We start from the raw sequence: 27,050 nt of genomic DNA, 5'->3' as shown, positions 1-27,050 counted from the left end.
GGGTTCAATTCCCGGGACCACACAGATTTAAGTCGCTTTGGATAAAATAGTCTGCTAAATAGCATATAGCCATCTTTTATTTCAGCTCATGAAACATAGGACCAAGACTTTACATGTTGCGTTTATATTTTTGTTCAGTATAATTCTAAGGAATTAAAGATCTGTGCAGTGGGCTGAATTAGTGGACTCTTTTGAAAATCTCATGTCAGCATTTTCATTCGATTCACTCTATCTTCACAAAACATACCACAGTAAAAGACTTGAATGGAATACTGCATTTCATGTTTATTACAGGTTTATTATGGGTTACATAATAAACTGCAGGTTGGTAGGTGTTGCTACACTATTTGACAGTTGCTAACCGGAAGTGACGGACATATTTATCGCGCATTACGTCAGATTTCGAAGGATACGGTGACTTCGGTGCGAGGACGGCGTGATGACGTGGGCCAATTTAATGCTTGAGGATGGGTAGAGATGGTGCTTTCAGGACAACTTGGAACTCGGAAAAAACGGGTCAAAACATTACGTCAGTGGTCTTCAAGTCGAAAAGTCACAGCTCTAGAAAGATAACCGAGTTACCGACTTAAAATTCTAAGTTGGATGACCATTGAAAACGATTTTTTCCAGTTGGAGCTCGATTTTTTTCGACTTCCCAGATGTCTTGAACGCACTGAAGTCTGAGATTTCCGAGTTCCCAGATGTTTTGAAAGCGACAAGAGATGTGATGAATGGGATGAGAGGAGAAATCAGAGACTACACAAACAGACGGCTGAAGAAGGGAGGCGTTGGATGGAGCGAAAAGAGGACGTGATTTGACATTTGAGATCTCTGATAAATAATATCAACGAACTGGCAATCGTTCATATTTAAACATAATTTACCATAGCATTTCATATTCGCTCGGCATCGAAGATGCTAGCTGCTTGTCTGATCTGGTACTAGAGGAGATGGTGGAGCCATGAGAATGCACCAAGTTTTTCCGCGAAAACAGATGGGAGATGAAGCCTACTCGACAAAAAAACATATATTCCCCTGTAGCTAAAAATGAGTATTATTGTTGCAGATGTATTTATGATGTTAGTGCCATGCAATGATGCGTTTGATAAGCTGTAGTAGAATAGCTGCTGGAGGGATTTTGATGGCACTTACGACGCCAGGGAAAGAGGCAACGAGTAAATTGTGCAATTTTGAACAGTCGGGCCTTACAAAGTGACATGCAGGAATGAATGTTCAGCATTTTTCTCGCCGGAGGATAACTGTATGCGGTGCAGGCAGCTGGTCACATTGAAAGCGGCGGTGTCTTTGGAGAGTAGCGAAATACAAGGCAGCGGAGAGGAGCGCCGTGCTGTAATACCTAAGTCCGTCTAGAACCAAGTGGATATTTTAAGCCTATTTTAGCAGCCAAGAGAAGATTGTGTTCTGCCAATATTAATGCAAGCGGTCCCTATTTACCTGCCATATAAGTGTAAAATGAGGTTCGCGCTACATAGGAATTAAAAACAGTCTCTGTCAATCATGTATGTGGTCCTTGGTAGCCAACATTAGCTTAGCTGCTATCGTCGTTGAGCATGATTGAAAAGTGCATATCATTTATCTAACGTCAAGACCGATGTTTTCGATCCTCATGCATGCACCGACACGTTTGTTTGGGTGAGCTTTCAACCAACACCCACAGTGTATAACAGACGAACAAGCTATGTCGGCGTGAAGGGAACCGCACTGACTATCTCGAGTCCCCCGTCAAGCCATAGCCGTCAACAGCGTTGTGAAGAACCGCTTATTGGAGAGGAAAACACAGCTTGTTCATTCCCGCGTTGGAGCCCTCGGCGACCACGGCCTGAATCCATTCCCTTCGATTAACAGACCAAGCAAAATGGGGTACGTATCGCGCAATGTAGTGCCATTTTTCTCCTGTAATAATCTTCCCTGACAAGAATGGTGTTCATGGGAGGTGTTATGATTCCTAGTAAGCCTGGTTTGTTTCAAGATAGATACGTGTGGGTAGAAGGTTGAGAGCAATATGCTGGCAGGCTACATGGGTTTACCTGAAGTTGGCTTGCATTACTATGCCAGGCTCACCATTAGTCCATGGCCTGAGCTATAGCTTCCAAATGCCTACGGGACAATTTATCAAACACTGATGAATAGGCTATTCCTCCGTTATTCTAAGATAGGCCACGTAAAGCATGTTATCGGTTTTATTTCAATACATTAGAGTTCGTCAGATGGGTTTAGTATGTGGTGTCATTGGAAAACTATAATCTCATGCAGTACTGGAGGGATGGCCTTGTGATGGGGTTGCACTGTCTACATGAACATGTATCAATTATTTCACACGTTTGTTTAAGATTTCTTCCAGTGCCTAAACAAAAGCTATAATATCTACCAGAGACGTAGATCATACAGAGGCATAATATGCCTGTCATACTTTCTGAAGAAATACTGACACCAGAAAGGAACCCAGAAGTCATTAAGTTTATTTACAGTTCAGACTAAACACCTTAATATGGAACCCCCATCCCAGAGGATCCTGTTATCTTTTCAAGCCTTTGCCTGGCAATCCGACTGTGATACCGCTGGTTACAGTCTGAGATTAGTGCCATACATTTGTTTGGAAAGCCAGAAAATTGAATATAATATGTCTTAAACTTCCTCTACCTGTAGTCTCTGCAGTTTGTTGTTTTGTGGTTTGGAATTTGAGAAAACATATCTACAGGAAAGTATTATTAAACCGATTTCCCCAAATGCTGGTACTGCAGTCACCTGGCACATACGCAAAACAATGTAAACACCTGCAAGACTTCGGTTAGTATGCTTGCATTGCATGCATGTACTTCTGTCTTGTGCACGTTCTTCATGTGATGAGTAAGCAAATGGTGATGGCCACACACAGAGACCCGCGTTTTGAAGTCGGTTTAATTATACTTCCCTGTGGATGTTTTGTCTAAAATTTCTGGCCACAAAAGGACTAAATCAGAGGACAACCAGTAGAGTAAGTTCAAATTGAATTTTATTCAACATTTGCGACAGACGGGGGACATATTGGTTTTTGTCAATACAAATGAACGTGACTATGTTGTCTAAAGGACAGCATAGGAACGTCGGGACTAATCAAGCCCTAACCCCAGCCGATGGGTCTCACCTGATGCATAGGCATACACCTATACCTACACAACAAACTCACTGTATTGTTGAATATGGACTAAACCTAATTTAGACCATCTTAGATTAAATTAGAAAAAAGTTTATTTCAGGGGTGAACTGTGGCTTTAAGCCATACAGCACCTCACTAACCTTAAATTCCTAGTCTATGATCCAGTTAGGACTCGATTTCTCTGACAAATAAATGAGAGGAATGCATCTTTCTTCAAAGTGTGCCCTTATCTTAAATGAAGCCTCTCAGAGTGTTGGCTGTTAAAGTGTTTTAGTGCAGGGATTCTGTTCTGCATAATGTATTAATGCAAACCAGGCTGAAACTTGGCACCTCAGCAGCCTACAGTACTCTCAGGACGTGTCATAAACAGTCTGATATATTGGGCTAATAATCATTAGTGTAGATGGATTGAAATAGGGACGTTTCAAGAGTGTTAGATTTTTTTTATTTGGCATAATTTTAAAACTATTCTCAGGGTTAAATGTTGCACAAATGATTTCTCAAATTATGATTAATCTCCCATCAACTGAACCAACTCATTGTCTGCCCTGCCCTTATCTGGTTCAACAACTTTAACCAAAACCTTGACTAGCCTATGTGGTGCGTTTGCGCTGAAACACGTCAGTTTTTAAAGCGGCAATCAGCAGTTAAAACAATAAAGCGTCAGCCCCGCCCGTTTCAGTAAAAAGCTGAGGGATGGGGCTGGAGAAATGTAACCACTCTCAAATTCATGAACAGCACTATGGATGAAAAGACTGATCATCTAGGATATAAAAATGATAGTTTTAACCACGTTTTGAGGCTATATAGTGTTTGGTTACGGTACATTTACTTTGTTTTCAAATATTGGGAGTAAAACAGGCTAATATTTTGGGTTCTGATGGAGTACGACAGCTGAACTAAGCTCATGAGATATTTATAAGTTATATTCTTCAAGAACCAATGGGTACATATCATTAATTCACAAGTCCAAAAATGGATGTAGCTACTGCAGATTGCTCCTTTAAGGACTGCCTGTCCTGCGCCAACCTTTAAAACTTCCCTCCCTGTCCTCAGACTGAGTAGGTATGATCTTCACAATCATACGAGGTGCCAGTGTTGGACAAGGCAGTTATTGTGAGACTAAGTGGATGGTCAAAGTCAGGAGCACTTTGTTTTGGAAGCATCACTGCTGTGTCCTTACTCAAAACCCAGACATCACAACCAGACTCTGACTTACCAGAGCCACAGTAGCCCTGCCCTGTTTCAGTCTTACTCATGGCTTATGCCAGTCAGAAGCTGAGAATGCAGAATGGGAGCATATGCACTGGGCATTTCCATCATAAAAGGTCCCATGAGCAGTGAGCACCAACATGTGAAGTTCCAAAATGTAGGGATACATAAAAGGCTTTGATTTCTGTATGATTTTCTGTGGAATTGCCCCACTTTTAAAACAAAGTACAGTTTCATTGAGGAAACACAAAAAGATTGCAGTGTGAATGTATTAAGAAGAACCTCCTAGCAGATCCCTCCTGACTTCTACCCATGGCAGTGTCCCCAGAGGTAGAGGGAGGTTAGATATCCTACTCTCTAGTCTGAGTGGATGGACCCAGTAGAACCCCCAACCTGAGAGAGATGGAGCCAGAGAGTTAGCAAGACTGAGGGCGTGGGGAGAGATAGAGAGTGAGGGAAAGATAAATAAAGAAGGGCATATGGAGAGGTAGAGAGAGTGGGCGATAGCCAGCCCAGTGAGATCCAGAGAGCCAGGAAGAGAGAGGAAGAAGTGGGGTAGTGTGTGTTAGAGGGTGGGCTGCAGTTAGTAGGGGAAAGCCAGACATCTTCACTGGGCTCCAGCTGTCAATACTTCCCTGGACCCTGAGTTAACAACAGGAGCAATGGAGAAAGAGATGAGGAGAGAGAGAAGGCTATGGGAAGAGAGCGAGAGATTTCTCCTTTCTCTAATCACATTACTACTATTCCATTTTTTATGGTGGTTGGTGTCATTATCTCACTTTAGCAACAGTGGCCTTGTCATTAATGCTAAGAGAGAGAGAGAGAGAGCACCCTCCATATGTGTGTCACCAGAACACAAACCATGCCCTAGCATATGGGTATTTTAAGCCAGAGTTTGCACCAATACTCCCAGCCTGTATGTATCCACAGACCAGGCCTTAGCCTAGCATATGGGTATTTTAAACCTCAAGGCAGCGCCAAGCAAAGACCACACACTCCCTCTGTGAGTAGGTTTAACCCGTATGGGACATGCTGCCTTGTGATTGGCTTAGAGAGCCTGTGGGAGGGAGAGAGGGGGTTAGAGGATGCTCACAGATCCTGACCGGCCCTGAGTCACATGGGTGTTGCCTTGGCAACCAGGCAGCAGCTAAGTTTGTAATGCAGGCAAGCAGTTTTTTTTATTTTGTGAGTGGTGGCGTTCCAACCTGTCTTTTACACAGTCACACTGCCTAGTGCAGATTATCAGATCTCACAATGCCTGGCGAAGTGTTTTAACAACATCTGAGGAACCACAATGATATTATATAGTAATCGTTGAAACATTATAGTAAAACCTTTTTGAAAACAACTTGGTTCTTAGCCTTCATCTCTATGAAGACTGACTGTGAAAGGGATCCCAGACAGACTGACAGACAGGTCAGATGAGGATGAAAAGGACCTAAGCACAGGTTTGCTCCTCTTGAAGGCTTCTCAATATGCTCTCTAGTCTGGGAATCAGAGGAGGTGCACTGTCCTGGACAGAGAGGTTACTTGAACATGAGTGTTTACTGACCACACGCCGATAAAGGGCCGTAATTGGAGACTGCACCAGGGTGCTTTCCCCTTTGGCCACAGACAGTACTTGCCTTTGACAACCTCTATGCAAACAGCAATCTCTGTGTGTATGTGTGGTGGTAAGTGGAGAACTGCTGATTTGATAACATCTGCGATCGGATTCCTCTGGCATAGCACTTGTCATTGAGTCCTGCATGCCACACAACTGTCCATTGTGGGAGGGATTAGAGGCTAACAAACAAACACACACACACCTGGCCACTGATGTACTGATAACAGAGAAACTTTGCTTTAATTAAGCAAATGTTGCTTCAGGAGGAAGTGGGTGTAATGGCATTTGATGCCAGTAATATTAGTCTGAATGAAAATCAGATTGATAGATTGCAGAACTGTCATGTTATTGCAGATGTCATGTTACAGGGAGAGACTCCCTAAACAAACAAACCCTCATTTCAACACAACAAGCAGTGGACTTGGAGAGTGTTCAGTGAGGTGAAATTAGGAATAGCGAGATACATGGTAATGGAAAACTACAAGGAAGGACATGGGTTTGTAAACTCAGCAAAAAAAAGAAACATCCCTTTTTCAGGACCCTGTCTTTCAAAGATTATTAGTAAAAATCCAAATAACTTCAGATATTCATTGCAAAGGATTTAAACACTGTTTCTCATGCTTGTTCAATGAACCACAAACAATTAATGAACATGACCGTTCCACAGGTGCATTAAGACACTAACAGCTTACAGACGGTAGGCAATTAAGGTCACAGTAATGAAAACGCAGGACACTAAAGAGGCCTTTCTACTGACTCTGATAAACACCAAAAGAAAGATGCCCAGGGTCCCTATTCATCTGCGTGAACGTGCCTTAGGCATGCTGCAAGGAGGCATGAGGACTGCAGATGTGGCCAGGGCAATAAATTGCAATGTCCGTACTGTGAGACGCCTAAGACAGAGCTACAGGGAGACAGGACGGACAGCTGATCGTCCTCGCAGTGGCAGACCACGTGTAACAACACCTGCACAGGATCGGTACATCCGAACATCACACCTGGGGGACAAGTACAGGATGGCAACAACTGCCTGAGTTACACCAGGAACGCACAATCCCTCCATCAGTGCTCAGACTGTCCGCAATAGGCTGAGAGAGGCTGGACTGAGGGCTTGTAGACCTGTTGTAAGGCAGGTCCTCACCAGACATCACCGGCAACAACGTCACCTATAGGCCCAAATACACCGTCACTGGACCAGTCAGGACTGGTAAAAAGTGCTCTTCACTGATGAGTCACGGTTTTGTCTCACCAGGGGTGATGGTCGGATTCCCGTTTATCGTCGAAGGAATGAGCGTTACACCGAGGTCTGTACTCTGGAGAGGGATCGATTTGGAGGTGGAGGGTCCGTCATGGTCTGGGGCGTTGTCTCAGCATCATCAGACTGAGCTTGTTGTCATTGCAGGCAATATCAATGCTGTGCGTTACAGGGAAGACATCCTCCTCCCTCATGTGGTACCCTTCCTGCAGGCTCATCCTGACATGACCCTCCAACAGGACAATGCCACCAGCCATACTGCTCGTTCTGTGCATGATTTCCTGCAACACAGGAATGTCAGTGTTCTGCCATGGCCAGCGACGAGCCCGTATCTCAATCCCATTGAGCACATCTGGGACCTGTTGAATCAGAGGGCTAGGGCCATTCCCCCCCAGAAATGTCTGGGAACTTGCAGGTGCCTTGGTGGAAGAGTGAGGTAACATCTCACAGCAAGAACTGGCAAATCTGGTGCAGTCCATGAGGAGGAGATGCACTACAGTACTTAATGCAGCTGGTGGTCACACCAGATACTGACTGTTACTTTTGATTTTGACCCCCCCCTTTGTTCAGGGACACATTATTCCAGTTCTGTTAGTCACATGTCTGTGGAACTTGTTCAGTTTATATCTCAGTTGCTGAGTCTTGTTATGTTCATACAAATATTTACACATGTTAAGTTTGCTGAAAATAAACGCAGTTGACAGTGAGAGGACATTTCTTTTTTTGCTGAGTTTAGTAGGGATGCACCGATATTGCATTTTTGGCCGATACCGGTATCCAATATTTTCCTTGCCAAAAAACAAGATACCTAAAACTATATTTAAAATTATATCTGCCTTTTTAAGAATTCTAGTACAGTTAAATAGTTAGAAACACACACACTGACCAAAAAGTAATTTTTTTGGCATTTACGTATATCCCCATTACCAGTACAACACAATCAAATCTTATTTCTTTCACTTACTTGCTGTGCTGTTTCTTTGTTCAGTCTCAACCAGGATTTCATCATACATGTCAAGCAGTGAAATTTCAGCTCTGTCTGTCCGTGGCCTCTCTTCCTCGGTGCGCATTGTCACTGTGTCCGTTTCCATCTTGTCCAGCTGTGTATGTAACATTTCACGTAAACCCTGTTTCTTGTCTGCATCAAAGTAGCGGTCCTTGTACCTAGCATTGAGCATGCTGGCGACACCGTAAAGAGGCTCAGAGAGAATGCCGCCGAATCGCTTGTTCACAGCCGTGAGTACTTTTGCAAGTTTTATCCCCACGGTCTGTGTCGGTAGTTTTGTTGAGCAGGCGTTTCAATGCCATGACAAAGGGTATCACGTCTGCTGCAGACACAGTTGATTTGCTTATTTCTCCAGTCATTTTTCGAATGGAGCTAGGATTGTGTTCATGTTTCAAACATGTTCTCAAATGCCATTGAAGTGGCAGCAGCGGTATGAGAACCAGCACATTCTTCAGCATGCAATACGGCTTTCCTCAGTACAACATTTTTGTCCCCCCACAATGCTGTTAGACTCAGCATGCTCATGGGGCTGACATCGCTGGTTCAAATGTCAGTCGTGAAGCTAATAGTAGTGACGCCCATAGAAAGTAGCTCATAGATGTGCTTTTCAACAAACTGTATCTCCGGTAGGGCAACACTGAAAAATAGTGCCTACTTGGTAGTGTGTGCCAGGTGAAAGCCAACATCATCCACGACAGAGGACCTTTGATTGTCAAGGGCAATGAATTCCATTATCTTGGCGTGGATTTCGCCTTTGAGTTGTCTCGCTGAAAATTTCTTACTCAACTTGAACTTGTTTAGTTGTTGGAATGGGGCACTTAGTGTTTTTTCTGCTTTTGTTCTGTGTAGTGCTGTATTTGTCATGGCGTCACTACGTAATCTACCTATGTTATATAGGTATGCACGTCAGCTTTGACATCGGCTTTGCACATCAGTGTTAAACTAGACATCGGGCTGATGCCGATGTTGGCCTTTTTAGCTAGTATCGTCCGATTCCGATATGCTTACCGATATATCGTGCATCCCTAGTTAGTAGTGTACTGTATAGCACATATCTATTTGCATTGACTCTACATTACAACCCCCCCCCCCCCCCCCCTCCCCTCCCACCCTCCCCCAACCTACAATGGTTTATGTAGTCAGTAATGTAAGTGAGTGGTTGCATGTGGTTGCATGCATAGATGTGATAATGAGGGTTGTTGAAAGGTGCCCAAACAAAAAGGCCAATACCAAAATCCAACAGTGTCTGCATGGAGAGAGTCTCTTCAATGAATGGGGAAGATGTGTATTTATCCCGGGACACACCCGGGCCCAGGTGTGTCCCATTTCGCTGACAACCCTCCCAGCTCCACCCACCGACATCCTAATAAGGAAAACGAGCAAAGAGAAAGAATATGGCAGACAGAGTGGGAGGGTCGGCACACCTGGCACGTACTACCAGTACCCTGTTCAAAGGCACTTAAATCTTTTGTCTTGCCCATTCACCCTCTGAATGTCACTCCTACACAATCCATGTCTCAATTGTCTCAAGGCTTAAAAATCCTTCTTTAACCTGTCTCTTCCCCTTCATCTACACTGATTGAAGTGGATTTAATAAGTGACGTCAATAAAGGATCATAGCTTTCACCTGGTCAGTGTGTCATGGAAAGAGCAGGTGTTAATGTTTTTTACCCTCAGTGTATGTGTTAAATAATAGCTAGCAAGGCCCCAGACCCACCACTATGCTAACTTAATTAACTGGTTAAGACCGGGAGGGACTGAAGAAGAATCACAGTAGTAAGAATGAAATTAAACCAGCTCTGAGCCACCGCCGAGCAATTAGCTTTGCTTTCCCTTGCGGATTCCTGTCAGAGCCCGGCAGATAGACATCTAGGGACTGAATCTCCATGAAATGATACCCGTTTAAAGGCACAACGCTTGGCTGCCATACTGGAGGCTGCTGTTGTGGGCTTTTTAATGCTGAGGGCAGAAGAATCAGCTATAATAGTGTTTATCTTTGAGGGACCACTGGCTGGACGGTGAGGCAGATCTGTGGGAGAGTTCTGGAGGGGAGCTCACTCTGGCCAGGCCAGAGCTGCACCCCAGGGGCCCTCTCACTCCTGGTTCAGTCAACCCAGTCCAACCAGGGTTTTTTAATGCCAAGTATGTTTTTAATGGCAGTTTCCATTACAGAGGAGTATAAAGGAAAAGATAATGATGTTGAGATGGAAACCACAGCCCACCTGTCTGAAGTCCATCCTCTTGTGGTTTTCAACCTCTGGTTTGTGAACCTGCACTAGTCCCTCTAATTGTTGTCTGACACTATGTAGTTATGTCTAATGTCAGCGGGTCTCCAAGAAGAAGAATCGTAGCTTTGACGTGAGAGTCAAGGCTAATGTTTTGAGTAGCCTAAGACTGGCAGATTTGGTAAAGGGTTTGAGTTAAGCTGAGGATGTAGGGATGTCAGTTACTCCACCAGGAAGAGGAAGTGTTTCTGCTTTGTGTTTTGGGATCGTCATCAGCGGGCATCCAAGATGGTAACCAAAGCATGCTGGGACATAACATCATGCCATAAGGACACACAGACCCTGCCCTGGCGCTTTCCTGTTATAGTAGGTTGGCAGCCTGTCAGTAACTTAACATAGCAGGTGTAAATTATTATAATTATTTTTTAAACCCTGAGCAGGATGCCCACATTACCTGAAAACCAAATGTGCCCTGCCCAAGAAAGTTATGGGCCCACTTAGTTAATGCTAAACTGTTATGGTTGTTTACAGTTCACATCTGTCTTGTTTTTGGTTTAGTGATTTACTTAGTGTTTACTTGGAAAACTACCCACAAATACAATGTGTCCACATTTTCCAAAAACTCTTAAATATCTGTTCCGAATGAAGATTCAATGATGTCTGCAGAAAGAACGGTGTCAGCTATGACAGGACACGTTGACTTTGAACCTCATTCTCTTCATGGGGATGTGTCCTAAATAGGTACACAAAGCTATACATATGCAATATCCTCCTTTGCATATTTGGGTATTATTCTACACACTGGTCTCATATGAGGGAGCGAAATGTGAAAATATCTTTAAGATATGTTGGTTTTTGGTAATGTAATTACAAGGCAATGTTTCTTAAACTTACAGAAGGCAAGTCATTTCTCCAAAACTAAGTAGTGTTAGTATTAGTTGGCAGCAGAGTTGGGGTCAATTCCATTTCAATTTCAGTCGGTTTAGAACGAGAAAAAAAATTCATAGAAAAGCATTACAAGATCAACTGGGTTGGAATTTCATTGTATTTCCTGAACTGACTGGAATTGAAATGGGGTTGACCCCAACTCTGGAGGGGTCTTTCCTTCAACGTTGTTGTGTTTTGATGTATTTATAAAACCTTTTTTTAAGACTTTCTGGGCAACGTTTTCTAAGACCCCTTTTCCATCTGTTTGACCAGAAATCAAAGCCTTGGCATATTCCAAAGTGTTTAGATGGAACATGGTTGAAAAATGTATATATGCCTTAATAAATAAATTATACATTCTTAGCTTTTTATTTGGCACGCTCCTTTGAACTTTACATGTTGGTGCTTACGTGCCCTTTTACATAGAAATGTGTGTGTAGCTGTGGACAATTGTACAAATCCATGCTTTCTGAATGGGCTCCTGCTCCTCCCTGCCGTCTATCAGGGAGAATATATTCAAATGGCTTGTGATTGAGGGGCAAATTGCTGTCATAATAAAATGTGATTCATAAAAAGCAAAGTAAGCACTCTACATCTCCTAACAGAACCAGTTATGAGAACAATGTGCTCGTTCATGTCCAGAGCTTTTCCCCCCTAGTTTTATACAGGGGTCTCAAAGAGTGTAGGCACATTATCTGAGGCACTGTTGCTCACGGGTAAATTATCACTCCTCTCTCTCTCTGTGTGCTGTGTTCCTCTTTCTTTCTCTTTCCATCACACTCGATATATTAAGCCTACACTTATTTAGGATATATGGATTTTGATTTTGAGGAAGTATGAGACATTTAGCAAATTGCCGACAGGAAGACTTCTACCCACCGCTTGCTGTTGATGATGTGAAGAGGCTTCTAGCCCAGTCAGTCCCAGCCATAGATATGCCGCTGGCTATGCTATTAGCTTGCTGTACTATGTATGTCTTTAATCCAAGACCTTACCTGAGCGCTGCTTTCCTCCATAGTTATATTATGTTTGGAAGCTGGCCAGGGCCACAGGGCCAGGACAGTTGTCTGATCTGTGTATGTGGGCCCAGCCCAGGTACTACCAGGTCACCTTTGGCTCATCTGTTACAGCACAGCACTGCTACTGCAGCCTGACTCTCATGGACATCTGCCCTCTGCTGGACTGTTGGTATAACCACATTCACACATTTTCTTGGGAGAGATGTAACAGAGTTGGTTTGGTAAACCATGCTTGTGTGATTAGTAACCTTGCCTGAGTCCTGAGGACTTGCATTAGCACCCAGGCCTAATGCCTAGGCTTTAGCTCAGCGTGCTAACGCTGTCATAGGAGATTAACCCAGTCGATCACATACAGTACGTTAATGGACTGGATTCTGGATTGTGTACTTTCTGTGTAAAAGCTTAGTTCCACTTCCCTTTTAACTTTAGCAGAATCAGTGTGCAGCTTTCAAATCTTATTGTTCCTATTTCCCCCTGACTCCTGTGTGTGATATAATGGGAGGAGTGATGTGTGTGTGTGTGTGGGGGGGGCTCTCATTGTTCAGCTCTGTGGCAGAAAATGTGCATATATGCCCTTCCTACGGCTGCTTTTAAAACTCACACTCACTCACAGGCAGGGCGGTTGAAGTTAGACCCACTTCTCTCCAGCTAATTCTCTCTCACCCTAACACACATGCTCTTTCTCTCTCCCATCCTCTCCTCCAGACCTTATTCCATCAGTTCCTTTCATTCTTTTATCCCATTTAATTTTTTTCAATCCTATATTGCCTGGCTACCCAGACTCCTTGCTGCGGCCAAACGCTACGCCACACTCACAGACGTTAGTTTCTTCTCCGCACTTTCGGGGCCGTCTGATTGGTCCAGAAACCGATAGGTTGGGCCAGAGCCAGTCACTGATGACTTTGTTTTGTACAACACCACTCGTCACCAGAAACCACTTCAGTAATGGCAGTCTCAGACTAAAGTATGTAGCGAACGACAGAGTAGCCGAAGAATTACAAAAATGTAGTGAGTCGTCAGGCTAATATCACTACTCTCCTCTTATCTCCCAAGTAGCACAGTATAGGTTGGTAGCTTTAATGCTACCAACCTATACATTGTCAAAGAACATTGTTGAAGAACCACTTCCTTTTATTTAACCTTTATTTAACTAGACAAGTCAGTTAAGAACAAATTCTTATTTACAATAACGGCCTACACCTGCCAAACCCGGACGACTCTGGGGCAATTGTGCGCCGACCTATGGGACTCCCAATCACGGCCGGTTGTGATACAGCCTGGATTGGAATCAAGGTGTCTGTAGTGACACTTCTAGTACTGAGATGCAGAGCCTTAGACCACTGCGCCACTCGGGAGCCCATACTTTAAATTTGATTATATTTATCAGGCAGCCGTAACAGTTTTTAAACGTGGCCCTGTGCTGTGGATGCATCATCTTTAATGAACCTCCTCTCTATTGTCTTAGCAAAGGCACGTTAACTGTAATTAATTAATGGTCTAGTGGAAAATCGTTTATCCCTGTGGCTCCTGTTTTAGTACCTTAATGTACCCAGCCAGTCAATTTGATTAACTTCAATGTTACATCCATTCATTTCTAGTAAGTGATTTCTGTCTGTGGCTAAGTAATGTTTGTCTTTCTAGTGCTGGTATTAAAACTCCTTGTTAATGTTAATGGGCTCCATCTGGATTGAAGATACCACACACAAATACTGGAACTGAAGTGTGTGTGTGTGTATGTGTGTGTGTGTGTGTTTTCCCCCTCTCAGTCATGGCCAGTGCAGTGTGCTGCAGGTGACTGTGAAGAATGGATGTGTGTAGCGATCTCTGGGAGGCTGTGTGTGTCACCTACCACACACACTCCACACTCCTACCTCAGCCCTCACACACTCCCAGTACTTTTGTTTCCCATGGCGCAGCTGTACGAACCAACAACTGGGTGGTGAGTTTAATTCCTATGTATATACTGCCCCCCCCCCTGTTTCCCCTACAGAGAGCAGCCTATCTTCAGTACGAGGGCCCATGTCTTCCAGATCGACCCCACCACCAAGAAGAACTGGGTTCCCACCAGTAAACACGCCGTCACAGTCTCCTACTTCTACGACAGCACGCGCAACGTCTACCGCATCATCAGTCTGGACGGCTCTAAGGTGTGTGTGTGTGTGTTTTGGTGTGCGTGTGTGTGCAGCAAAGTTGTGTAAAAGGAGAGGGAAGATATACAGTGTCTTCAGAAAGTATTCACACCCCTTGACTTTTCCCACATTTAAATAATGCTAAAGTGGAAATATGTTTTTCAAAATGTTTACCAATTTAATGAATAGCTGAAATTTAGTGAGTCAATAAGTATTCAACCCCTTTTGTTATGGCAAGCCTAAAGTTCAGGAGTAAAATGTGGCTCAACAAGTCAATAAGCATGGACTCTGAGTGCAATAATAGTGTTTTACATAATTTTTGAATGACTACCTCGTCCTTGTACCACACACATACAATTATCTGTAAGGTCCCTCAGTTGAGAAGTGAATTTCAAACACAGACTCGACCACAAAGACCAGGGAGGTTTTCCAATGCATAGCAAAGAAGGGCACCTATTGGTAGATGGGTAAAAAAAAGCAGACATTGAATATCCCTTTGAGCTTGGGGAAGTTATTAATTACGCTTTGGATGGTGTATCAATATACCTAGTCACTACAAAGATACAGGCGTCCTTCCTAACTCAGTTGCCAGAGAGGAAGGAAACCACTCAAGGATTTCACCAAAACATTATAATAATTTAGCGGACGTTCTTATTCAGAGCGACTTACAGGAGCAATTATGGTTAAGTGCCTTGCTCAAGGGCACATCAACAGATTTTTTTTCTCCTAGTTGGCTCAAGTATTTGTTCCAACAACCTTTCAGTTACTGGCCCAATGCTCTTAACCGCTAGGGTACCTGCTGCCCTAAATCTACACTGGAGTTGCTTACCAAGAAGACAGGTAATGTTCCTGAGTGGCCGAGTTACAGTTTTGAATGAAATCTACTTGAAAATCTGGCAAGGCCTGAAAATGGTTGTCTAGCAATGATCACCAACCAATGTGACAGAGCTTGGAAGAATTTTGAAAATAATAATGGGCAAATGTTGCACAATCCAGGTGTGGAAAGCTCTTAAGAGACTTACCCAGAAAGACTCACAGCTGTAATCGCTGCCAAAGGTGCTTCTACAAAGTATTGACTCAGGGGTGTGAATACTTATGCAAATTAGATTTCTGTATTTCATTTCCAATAAATATTAGCACATTTTTCTAAAAACATGTTTTCACTTTGTTATTATAGGGTATTGTGTGTAGAATTTGAATTCAGGCTGTAACACACCAAAATGTGCAAGAAGTCAAGGGGTATGAATACTTTCTGAAGGCAATGTATACAGTGCATGGTTCCCCCTCAGCAAGGGGATTAGAAGTGGCAACAGGAAGGCTCCCTCAGGCTCAGGGCACGCCGCGCTATAGATCCGTTAGAATCAATCATGGATTGATGTACACAGACTACATACAGCACGTGAAACACACATCCGTACTTGTGTACAGTATTCCCTCTCTTTCCCACAGGCAGACTTTACACATTTGACCGTCCCTACAGACACGGACAGACAGAACCAAAGATTGAAGAAAGTTGTAGTCTCACTCACACACACACTACATTTCCCACGTGTGTGTGTGTGTGTTTCCATGGCCAGTGGTAGCAGCAGAGCCCATGGTTGGTAGTGGCATGGGGGCGTTGTGGCCTGTTCTGTCGTAACAAAAATAATTTTAGTCTTCAGAGGGGTGCAGGGGAGGAGCTATTTTAGTACCGCAACGTTATGTAAAGCTCTCCACACACACACTCTCTACACTGCTTTGCATGTCACCCTTGGTGCTGTAAAGCTAGCGAATAGGTGACCTCAACTGTGGGGTTACTGCTACTGTGCTGAGCTGGAAATAGCAGAGAGACGGTGGGCTGTGCTGAGGTGCTGCCTGCCTGCCACTCTAGCATATACTCGTCATCAACATCCACACAGCACGAAGTAACTAAACTCATCAAAAAAGAGATGTCCCTTTTTCAGGACCCTGTCTTTCAAAGATAATTAGTAAAAATCTAAATAACTTCACAGATCTTCATTGTAAAGGGTTTAAACACTGTTTCTCATGCTTGTTCAATGAACCATAAACAATTAATTAACATGCACCTGTGGAACGGTCATTAAGACACTAACAGCTTCCAGACAGTAGGCAATTAAGGTCACAGTTATGAAAACGCAGGACACTAAAGAGGCCTTTCTACTGACTCTGATAAACACCAAAAGAAAGATGCCCAGGGTCCCTGCTCATCTGCGTGAACGTGCCTTAGGCATGCTGCAAGGAGGCATGAGGACTGCAGATATGGCCAGGGCAATAAATTGCAATGTCCGTACTGTGAGACCCCTAAGACAGCGCTACAGGGAGACAGGACGGACAGCTGATCGTCCTCGCAGTGGCAGACCACGTGTAACAACACCTGCACAGGATCGGTACATCCGAACATCACACCTGCGTGACAGGTACAGGATGGCAACAACAACTGCCCGAGTTACACCAGGAACGCACAATCTCTCCGTCAGTGCTCAGACTGTCCACAATAGGCTGAGAGAGGCTGGACTGAGGGCTTGTAGACCTGTTGTAAGGCAGGTCCTCACCAGACATCACCGGCAACAACGTCACCTATAGGCACAAACCCACCGTCGCTGGACCAGACAGGACTGGCAAAAAGTGCTCTTCACTGACGAGTCGCGGTTTTGTCTCACCAGTGGTGATGGTCGGATTCGCGTTTATCGATTTGGAGGTGGAGGGTCCGTCATGGTCTGGGGCGGTGTGTCACAGCATCATCTGACTGAGCTTGTTGTCATTGCAGGCAATCTCAACGCTGTGCGTTACAGGGAAGACATCCTCCTCCCTCATGTGGTACCCTTCCTGCAGGCTCATCTTGACATGACCCTCCAGCATGACAATGCCACCACGCACAAACCGAGCAGTATGGCTGATTTCCTGCCAGACAGGAATGTCTGGCCAGCGAAGAGCCCGGATATCAATCCCATTGAGCACGTCTGGGACCTGTTGGATTGGAGGGTGAGGGCTAGGGCCATACCCCCCCAGAAATGTCTGGGAACTTGCAGGTGCCTTGGTGGAAGAGTGGGGTAACATCTCACCGCAAATCTGGTGCAGTCCATGAGGAGGCGATGCACTGCAGTACTTAAATTAGCTGATGGCCACACCAGATACTGACTGTTACTTTTGATTTTGACCCCCCCGTTGTTCAGGGACACATTATTCCAGTTCTGTTAGTCACGTCTGTGGAACTTGTTCAGTTTATGTCTCAGTTGTTGAATCTTGTTATGTTCATACAAATATTTACACATGTTAAGTTTGCTGAAAATTAACACAGTTGACAGTGAGAGGACATTTCTTTTTTTGCTGAGTTTACATACACACACACAACTTTTCACACACAGAGCTTTACATAGAACTAACAGGCCAACAGTGTGCCTCGCCCACCTTCCTGTCTCCCTCACCCACTGTGGTCGATGCCAGTAGAGTCAATCAGCCTCACTGGGGCCTCTCCTCTCATTGACGGCTTCCTGTTTAACAATCAATAGGGATGTATCGTGCACACACACACACACACACACTTTTCGTCTGACACACACACTTTTCGTCTGACACAAACACAGATAACACATCTAGTTGTTACTGTTGCTGAAGGAAAACGTCCAGAAAACAACAAGCCCACTCATCTTTTAGGCAAATGGGTCAGCATTGCTTTTGTGATTCATACAACTCCTCTCTCCTTCCCCAGGCAATCATCAACAGCACCATCACCCCCAACATGACCTTCACCAAGACTTCCCAGAAGTTTGGCCAGTGGGCCGACAGCCGAGCCAACACCGTCTATGGCCTGGGCTTCTCCTCAGAGAACCACCTGCTCAAGGTACACACACACATCGCCAAAGTTGAGCTCACAAACACACCACATACACACACACACAGACTAGTTTAGTCAGTGTTGTCTGTGTCATTGTGGTTCTTTCTCAGTTTGCAGAGAAGTTTGCAGAGTTTAAAGAGGCGGCCCGATTAGCCAAGGAGAAATCCCAGGAGAAGATGGAACTCACCAGCACCCCCTCTCAGGTAGTCCCAACAACACACACCCCTACCTCAGATGGGATAGTTCACCAACACCTACTTACTCACCTTAATTAAAAAGAAACCTGTTTCCTCACATTAAATGTAGCTTTTGGACCGGTATAGACTGCAAAGCACCTGGTGGTTTTGTATAACCCACCACTAACATTTTGTTACCAGAAAACAATGGGAGTGAATGGACCCCAAGTGATTTAGGTATCACAGGAAGTGATTGGAAACACTACCTGCAAAGCACTACTCTTGGATGAGATGTTAAACTAATTCCTAATAGGAGTTTCTGAAGCCAGTACTCTCATGGCAAGACTATAGTGTGTAAACTCTAGTGTCCTGGCTAAACTCCCAACCTGGCCTAACCATCCCCAGCTTTCAATTGGCTCATTCAACCCATCTCTTCTCCCCTGCAACTCTTCCCCAGGTCGCTGCACTAAAAACGAATGTGCTCTCAGTACCTCACAAAGTACCTCACAAAGTACCTCACAAAGTACCTCCCAGAGTACCTCTCAGAGTACCTCTCAGAGTACCTGTAAAAAAGAAGGTAAAATGGAATCAAAATCATTGTCATCTGACCCTAGTCTCCGATAACCCTCCTGCTTCGCCCTCTTACCCCAGTCCAGTGTTGAAATCCCCAACTACCCCAGGCTAACACTCCAGCCCTTCAGGTGGTCTCCCCACAATGTTGTCACTGCTGTAGAAAAATGGACCAAACAATGTCCATTATACAGTACAGTGTATATTTACCCTAGAATTGAGGTGTTGAATGGCACTGTTCCACTATTTGGGGAGAACCCTGCCCTCCGTGGATTAACAACTTCTCCCTCTCTCTCCCATCCTAATATCAGATTAACACACAGATGAATTAATCCCTTCTCAGTCTCAGATTAACTCTGATCTCCCAGTGTCAGATATGCTCCCATAAAGCGATGTTTCTTTTTTCAAGTGAGAAAACAACAAGCTCACTTGAAAACACATAGGCCTACTCACTTGAGAGAAACAAAAACTCACTTGAAACATCACTTTCTGTGGAGTGTAACTCATTGTGCAGGTATTCTCTCCACATTACATCAGTATTTTATTTACTCAGCAGCTGAGAACATACAGTTCAACTGTATTTCTGTTCCTTTAACCTTATTGTTTACATCATGCCAGGAGTCGGCCACCGGGGACCTGCAGTCACCTTTGACCCCGGAGAGCATCAACGGCACTGATGACGAGAGGGGCACCACCCCTGAAATGCCGCAGCACCCACCCGAGCCCCGTCGCGAGCCGTCTCAGAACCAACTGCCCTTCTCCCACAGGTAAGAACAAGGCTCTGAAGCCAGGGGCTGGAGTAGGGTGTCAAGCACAAAGATAGTTCACCTCAGTGGGCAAGGCATGGTCGGTCAGTGGGTGAAGGCTGAATAAATGAGCACATTCAGGAAATGGTAAGATAATACCAATTGATACAAAAACTATCTTCCAATTCCTTCCTTTAAAACTTTCATCTTCCCTTGTACAAGCTGAACATCCACAGTGCTCCACTGTGCTCCCAAGTTCAGTCTGGTATTGGAGGGGTTTAGCTGTTCACTGGGACCTCACAGCAGCAGCACTGCGTGTGCGTGGTCCGCCCGCCCCTGAATGTGTCGAGTCATCCATCTCTTATTCATGTGGTCCCAGAACCCTGGACAGCAGTTAAGCATTATATCAAAACACTGTGTAGCGCTGATTTTAATTATGAATGACTAAATAAATGGAAAATGTATTTCACTCCCCCACCTCTCCGTATTCACCATACATGGTTCCCCTCATGTCCACTCTAGCCTCTGAGGTCAGTAATGCTGATGAACATGAAGTTGAACATGTATTTGTACATTGGTGCTGGAATTGTTCATAGTCTTCTAGTCAAATGACAGCATTGTTATTTTTTGCAATAAACTCAGGAAAACAATGATTGAGTTTATATCAAAGATGGAGTCTTGATCTTGCAGTCTTAAGACCAGTCGTGACCACAAAAAAGCAGTCTTGGTCAGTTGGTCTTGTCATGTGTCTCAATACACTGGGTCTGGGTCTTGGCACCAATGTCTGGGTCATGGTCACTGAAACTCTGCTGAAGTGTCTGTCTGTCTCCAGTTCGTCCAGTATTAACAAGCACTGGGAGGCCGAGCTGGCAGCCCTGAAGGGCAACAATGCCAAGCTGACAGCAGCTCTGCTGGAGTCCACAGCCAACGTCAAACAGTGGAAACAACAACTGGCTGCTTACCAGGAGGAGGCTGAGAGACTACATACACGCGTAAGACTGACTTTATAAAGGGATACTAGAGAGAGACTACATACACGCGTAAGACTGACTTTATAAAGGGATACTAGAGAGAGACTACATACACTCGTAAGACTGACTTTATAAAGGGATACTAGAGAGAGACTACACAAACGGGTAAGACTGACTTTATAAAGGGATACTAGAGAGAGACTACACACACGCGTAAGACTGACTTTATAAAGGGATACTAGAGAGAGACTACACAAACGGGTAAGACTGACTTTATAAAGGGATACTAGAGAGAGACTACACAAACGGGTAAGACTGACTTTATAAAGGGATACTAGAGAGAGACTACTCAAACGGGTAAGACTGACTGACTTTATAAAGGGATACTAGAGACTACACAAACGGGTAAGACTGATTGACTTTATAACGGGATACTAGAGAGAGACTACACAAACGGGTAAGACTGACTGACTTTATAAAGGGATACTAGAGAGAGACTACACAAACGGGTAAGACTGACTTTATAAAGGGATACTGGAGAGAGACTACACAAACGGGTAAGACTGACTTTATAAAGGGATACTAGAGAGAGACTACATACACGGGTAAGACTGACTTTATAAAGGGATACTAGAGAGAGACTACACAAACGGGTAAGACTGACTTTATAAAGGGATACTAGAGAGAGACTACACAAACGGGTAAGACTGACTTTATAAAGGGATACTAGAGAGAGACTACACAAACGGGTAAGACTGACTTTATAAAGGGATACTAGAGAGAGACTACACAAACGGGTAAGACTGACTTTATAAAGGGATACTGGAGAGAGACTACACAAACGGGTAAGACTGACTTTATAAAGGGATACTAGAGAGAGACTACACAAACGGGTAAGACTGACTGACTTTATAAAGGGATACTAGAGACTACACAAACGGGTAAGACTGATTGACTTTATAACGGGATACTAGAGAGAGACTACACAAACGGGTAAGACTGACTGACTTTATAAAGGGATACTAGAGAGAGACTACACAAACGGGTAAGACTGACTTTATAAAGGGATACTGGAGAGAGACTACACAAACGGGTAAGACTGACTTTATAAAGGGATACTAGAGAGAGACTACACAAACAGATCAGAATGGTTACACAAAGAACATAAAAATGATATGATTACCAACACTGTGTGTCCTCAGGTGACAGAGCTGGAGTGTGTTAGTGGTCAGACGCCAGTCATCAAATCCCAGAAGACTGAGCTCAACCAGACCATAGAAGAACTGGAGTCAGCATTAAAGGCGAAGGAGGAGGTGTGTGTGTGTGTGTGTGTGTGTAAACTGTATTTGTGAGGGAGAAAACGTACATGTGAGCCCTGTGATTGTATATTTTCCCTCCCTGCAGGAACTAGAGAGGTTGAAAGAGGAAGTGGAGAGTGCCAATGAGTTCCAGATTCAGAAGGAATCGCTAACACAAAAACTACAGGTGAGACTAATGAACAACACTACTGTATTGCACTGCACACCACACTGGGCCTCAGACATCTGTTTTCACTGCAGTGTGTGTTTGTTGGTTTGTGCGTGTTTGTCTTTGTGTTTATAAGTGTGGGTGTGTGTTTTGTCTTTGTGTGTTTGTCTATACAGTGCCTTGCAAAAGTATTCAGACCCTTTGGATTTCTACACATTTTATTGTGTTACAAAGTGGGATTAAAATGATTTTAATTGTCTTTTTTTGTCAGCAATCTACTCAAAATATTATAATGACAATGTCTATGTTTAAGATATATACAAATTTGATTACTTAAATATAGTCATTGCATAAGTATTGAGCCATTTTGATCAGGCAAGTCTAATTTAGTAAAGGAGTAAAAATCTAATAAGTTACATGGACTCACTCTGTGAAATAATAGGGCTTGAGATGATTTTTGAATGACTACCTCTTCCTCTGTCCCCCATACAACATATGTAAGGTCCCTCAGTCAAGTGTTGAATTGAGGGACCTTACAGTATTGAATTGAGGGACCTGTGTTTGAAAGTCAAACCACCTCAATTGGGTTGAGGTCAGGTGATTGTGAAGGCCAGGTCATCTGATGCAGCACTCCATCACTCTACTTCTTGGTCAAATAGCCTTACACAGCCTGGAGGTGTGGTGGGTTATTGTCCTGTTGAAAACAAATGATAGTCCCACTAAGTGCAAACCAGATGGGATGGCGTATCTCTGCAGAATGCTGTGGTAGCCATGCTGGTTAAGTGTGCCTTGAATTCTAAATAAATCACGGACAGTGGCACCAGCAAAAACACCACCACACCATCGCACCACCTCCTAAATGCTTCACGGTGGGAACCACACATGCAGAGATCTTCTGTTTACCTACTCTGCGTCTCACAAAGACACTGTGGATGGGACCAAAAATCTCAAATTTGGACTCATCAGACCAAAAGACAGATTTGCACCGATCTAATGTCCATTGGTCGTGTTTCTTGGCCCAAGCAAGTCTCTTCTTATTGGTGTCCTTTAGTAGTGGTTTCTTTGCAGCAAATCGACCATGAAGGCCTGATTCATGCAGTCTCCTCTGAACAGTTGATGTTGAGATGTGTCTGTTACTTGAACTCTGTGACACATTTATTTGGGCTGCAATCTGAGGTGCAGTTAACTCTAATGAACTTATCCTCTGCAGCAGAGGTAACACTGCCTTTCCTGTGGCGGTCCTCATGAGAGCTAGTTTCATCATAGCGCTTGATGGTTTTTGCGACTGCACTTGAAGAAACATTCAAAGTTCTTGAAATGTCCCACTTTGACTGACCTTCATGTCTTAAAGTAATGATGGACTGTCATTTCTCTTTGCTTATTTGAGCTGTTCTTGCCATAATATGGACTTCGTCTTTTACCAAATAGGGCTATCTAATGTATACCACCCCTACCTAGTCACAACACAACTGATTGGCTCAAATGAATTAAGAAAGAAAGAAATTCCACTATGTTACTTTTAACAAGGCCCACCTGTTAAGTGAAATGCATTCAAGGTGACTACCTCATGAAGCTGGTTGAGAGAATGCCAAGAGTGCAAAGCTGTCATCAAGGCAAAGGGTGGCTGCTTTGAAGAATCTCAATTATATAATATATTTTGATTTATTTAACACTTTTTTTTGGTTACTACATGATTCCATATGTGTTATTTCATAGTTTTGATGTCTTCACTATTTTTATACAATGTAGAAAATAGTCAAAATAAAGAACAATTAGTGAGTAGTACTTGAATGAGTAGGTGTGTTCAAACTTTTGACTGGTACTGGATATCTTTGAATAAAAATGGTGCACTGGGCCTTTAATAGTCCTGTATTAGCGGACTGATATAGCCCTTTGCAGTGCGGGCAAAACATCTGCAGCCCCAAAAATACTTCCGGCAGCTTGATTTAAAAAAATGAAGGATAATAATGTTGTTAGGACAGACACTTTATCCTTGTATCTTAGGATTTCATTTTTTTGGTTTGTACTTTTTGCCATTTATGAATGTTATTCGATGTGTTTCTATGGGCTTTAGAAAATCTATATTTTACCAAGTAATTGATACTTAAAGGGGTCCTACAATTCGAATTGTAGGACCAAATAGCTAAATTATCCATAGTATGACCATTTGAAAACAATTCCATATGTCAGTTTAGGACGGCCCCCTCCCCCAAAGTTTTAGAACGTCTTATCCAGAGCGACATAGTAGTGAGTGGATACATTTGTTATTTGTACTGGTCCCCGTGGGAATCCAACCCACAACCATGACTTTGCAAGCACAGCAAACTTACTCATACAGTGCTTCAAGCACTGTATGAGTAAGTTTGCTGTGTGCACACGTTAACACAACATCCCCCCCCCCTCTACCCCACCCCCAGGAGACTGAGGAGAGGAACCAGACGTTGGAGACCCAGCTGGGGGAGTTAGAGCTGCGTCTGGAGGGCAGTCAGCTAGAGAGCGAGGCCTTCAGGAAGAGTCTGCGGTCCCTGCTGGAGCTGCTGGACGGGAAGATCTTTGAGCTGACAGAGCTCAGAGACAGCCTAGCCAGACTCATCGAGGACAGCAGCAGCTAGAAGAGACAAGAGAAGTGCTACAACAGAGCCCCCAAGTGGAGCACCATCACCACCATAATAACATAGTGACTGGAGAAGGAATTGTAGTCAGTGCACGAGGGCACTGTATGAAAATATTCACACTGTTATTAGTACATACAGTCATTATTCTTCACTCACACTAACATGCACATAATCAAGCATGTGTTGATTATGCCACCTGCTTGAACATAATTGTAAATAGATAGACTTGCTCGCTTGGATTCTCTAGTTTTGGCTAATGTTCACTACATATTGCTGGTACACCTGTATACTATATGAACATACTCACACACTTTATACACACACACTTCAGAGGTCCTGTCGAGGCTTTGTTTGGGCCCTGCCTTCCATCTCTTCTCTCTCCCTGTGGGATGTTCTTTACACATTACAGACTACAAGCTGCTCAAATATCTATTTTCTCTCTGCTTTTTTTTTGTTGCCAAGTCTGGCTAGCATTCCATAGGAGAGGACGTTGAATATGGTGGGTTATTTTGCTTTGGGTTTTTCTTCCATTACAGACACTATTAACAGAAATAGGAAGCCCTCATTTTCTATATTTATTTGGTGCAAAGTTCAGATGAGTTGCTGGTGGATGTTTTTGTTTAATCTTTGCTGTTGTCCGTCATGCATTCAGGTCTGTTTTCTAACTATTCTGCATATACCACTTTATTATTCAGTTATTACTACAGTACTATTATTGCTCTGGTTACTATGGAGATATCATTGTCAGCCAAATGGACAGTCCGATTAGATGAGGTCATGGAGATGTAGACAGTTGTACTCACTGGTCCTTACAGCGTTTCACTGGACTCTATGGTCGTTTGCTCCGAGGCTCCATCTAACACTGGGCTAGGACTAAGGGTCAGAGGTCAGACAGATGACCTCCCAGTGACCTTGTTATTAAATGCTCCTAATGTCCTCCTATCACAACATTTCCATGGAGATTAAAGAAGAATGTGGCATCTTGTCCAAGATTGAGGACCGATCTGGGACAACCTTCTATATACTAAATGAGCAATATGAAGAGAGAGCGTCAAGAGTAAAAATACACATTTCAGTCTCACTTTCAGGTATTTTCCTCCTCTTCTGGGAAATGTAAGGAGAGACAAGGTGGGAACAATGCCAACCCAAGGCCAGAAGCTGGGGTTTGGGTCAGCAGTTACTACAAAAGTCTTTCCTTTCTATAAACTTTTGTATTACAAATACTAATATAACAAATTTATAGTGCACTTGTGAAAATGGAATTGAATGTTTGGGTGAATCCAAAACGATTTTCTTTATTTTCCCTCCCCTTGTTTCTGTTACAACTTGAAGTGCAGTGATTGATTGGTTCCTATGTTTTCCCTTAATTTATTATTCCAGATATATTATAACCACAGATTGAGAACTTTATGACACACATTTTTCTTTGAACTTAATGATTTTCATGTCTGGTATGTGGGTGTCAAGGTAGATTTTTTTTTTTTTTTGGTGTAAAAAAAAAACGGGCAATATTTTTGAACTATTTTAAAAGGAAATGGATTTACAGAGACCCTTGTGCATAGCAGGTGTGGTTTGCAGAGACATTATTTCCTTTTGCCAAATGTTTTCCTGTACAGAATATGAATTTTGCTGACATTGCCTTTGGTACAAAGATGCATCAATGGTAGCTAACTACGGTACTTTTGTCAGGTTTACTATTGCCAAAAATCTGTGATAATGTATAAAAAATAAAACTATGTATACCTGAAGAACACTATTAAGGGCTTGTTGGTTCTGGTATCTTTGAGAGATTTGAATGTGGTTTCTGGGCTGGTTGGCGTTTTCAATTATGATCTGTACTACAATTTGAAAGGGAATAATGTTTGAGTAATAATTTTAAATGATTATACCACATGCTTAAACAATTGTAATTGAGTTTATAGTAAAATGTTTTTAAAAATTTAACAAATGAAGGGTTGTCATTTTTCACTATCTGAATGTTCCTCCTTGTTTTCTCTAATCTGCACTCACTTCAGTTCCTGTCCTGATGCTTCTTGTATAACATCACATCCACTCACTGCCTAAAAGGGGATTGTTTGGCTGTATTTTTATGAAATACTATTTGTGGTTGACCTCATGTGGATGTGCATGATGT

The 27,050-nt window shown here is 43.4% G+C and overlaps 1 protein-coding gene across 1 annotated transcript; it reads left to right on the top strand.

The window, feature by feature from the left end:
* The first annotated feature begins 533 nt into the window (after nt 1–533).
* On the top strand, nt 534–26,864 carry LOC139544146 (homer protein homolog 1-like). Its single transcript, XM_071350941.1, has 9 exons — nt 534–1,881; nt 14,398–14,554; nt 18,246–18,377; nt 18,482–18,574; nt 19,736–19,884; nt 20,696–20,855; nt 22,037–22,147; nt 22,239–22,319; nt 24,719–26,864. The coding sequence occupies exons 1-9, from the start codon at nt 1,877–1,879 to the stop codon at nt 24,911–24,913; spliced, it is 1,083 nt and encodes a 360-aa protein (XP_071207042.1). The 5' UTR covers nt 534–1,876; the 3' UTR covers nt 24,914–26,864.
* The last annotated feature ends 186 nt before the right edge of the window (nt 26,865–27,050 follow it).

This window comes from Salvelinus alpinus, chromosome 18 (assembly GCF_045679555.1).
Source record: "Salvelinus alpinus chromosome 18, SLU_Salpinus.1, whole genome shotgun sequence".
NCBI lineage: Eukaryota > Metazoa > Chordata > Actinopteri > Salmoniformes > Salmonidae > Salvelinus > Salvelinus alpinus.
Note: the sequence above shows the minus strand (reverse complement) of the source record. Positions and strands in the feature narration are given on the sequence as shown.

Excerpts from the sequence above, each read along its gene's own strand:
- LOC139544146 (XM_071350941.1), top strand. Across the intron at positions 18,378-18,481 it reads CAGAGAACCACCTGCTCAAG|TTTGCAGAGAAGTTTGCAGA; the intron begins GTACACACACAC and ends GTTCTTTCTCAG. Across the intron at positions 20,856-22,036 it reads CTGAGAGACTACATACACGC|GTGACAGAGCTGGAGTGTGT; the intron begins GTAAGACTGACT and ends GTGTGTCCTCAG.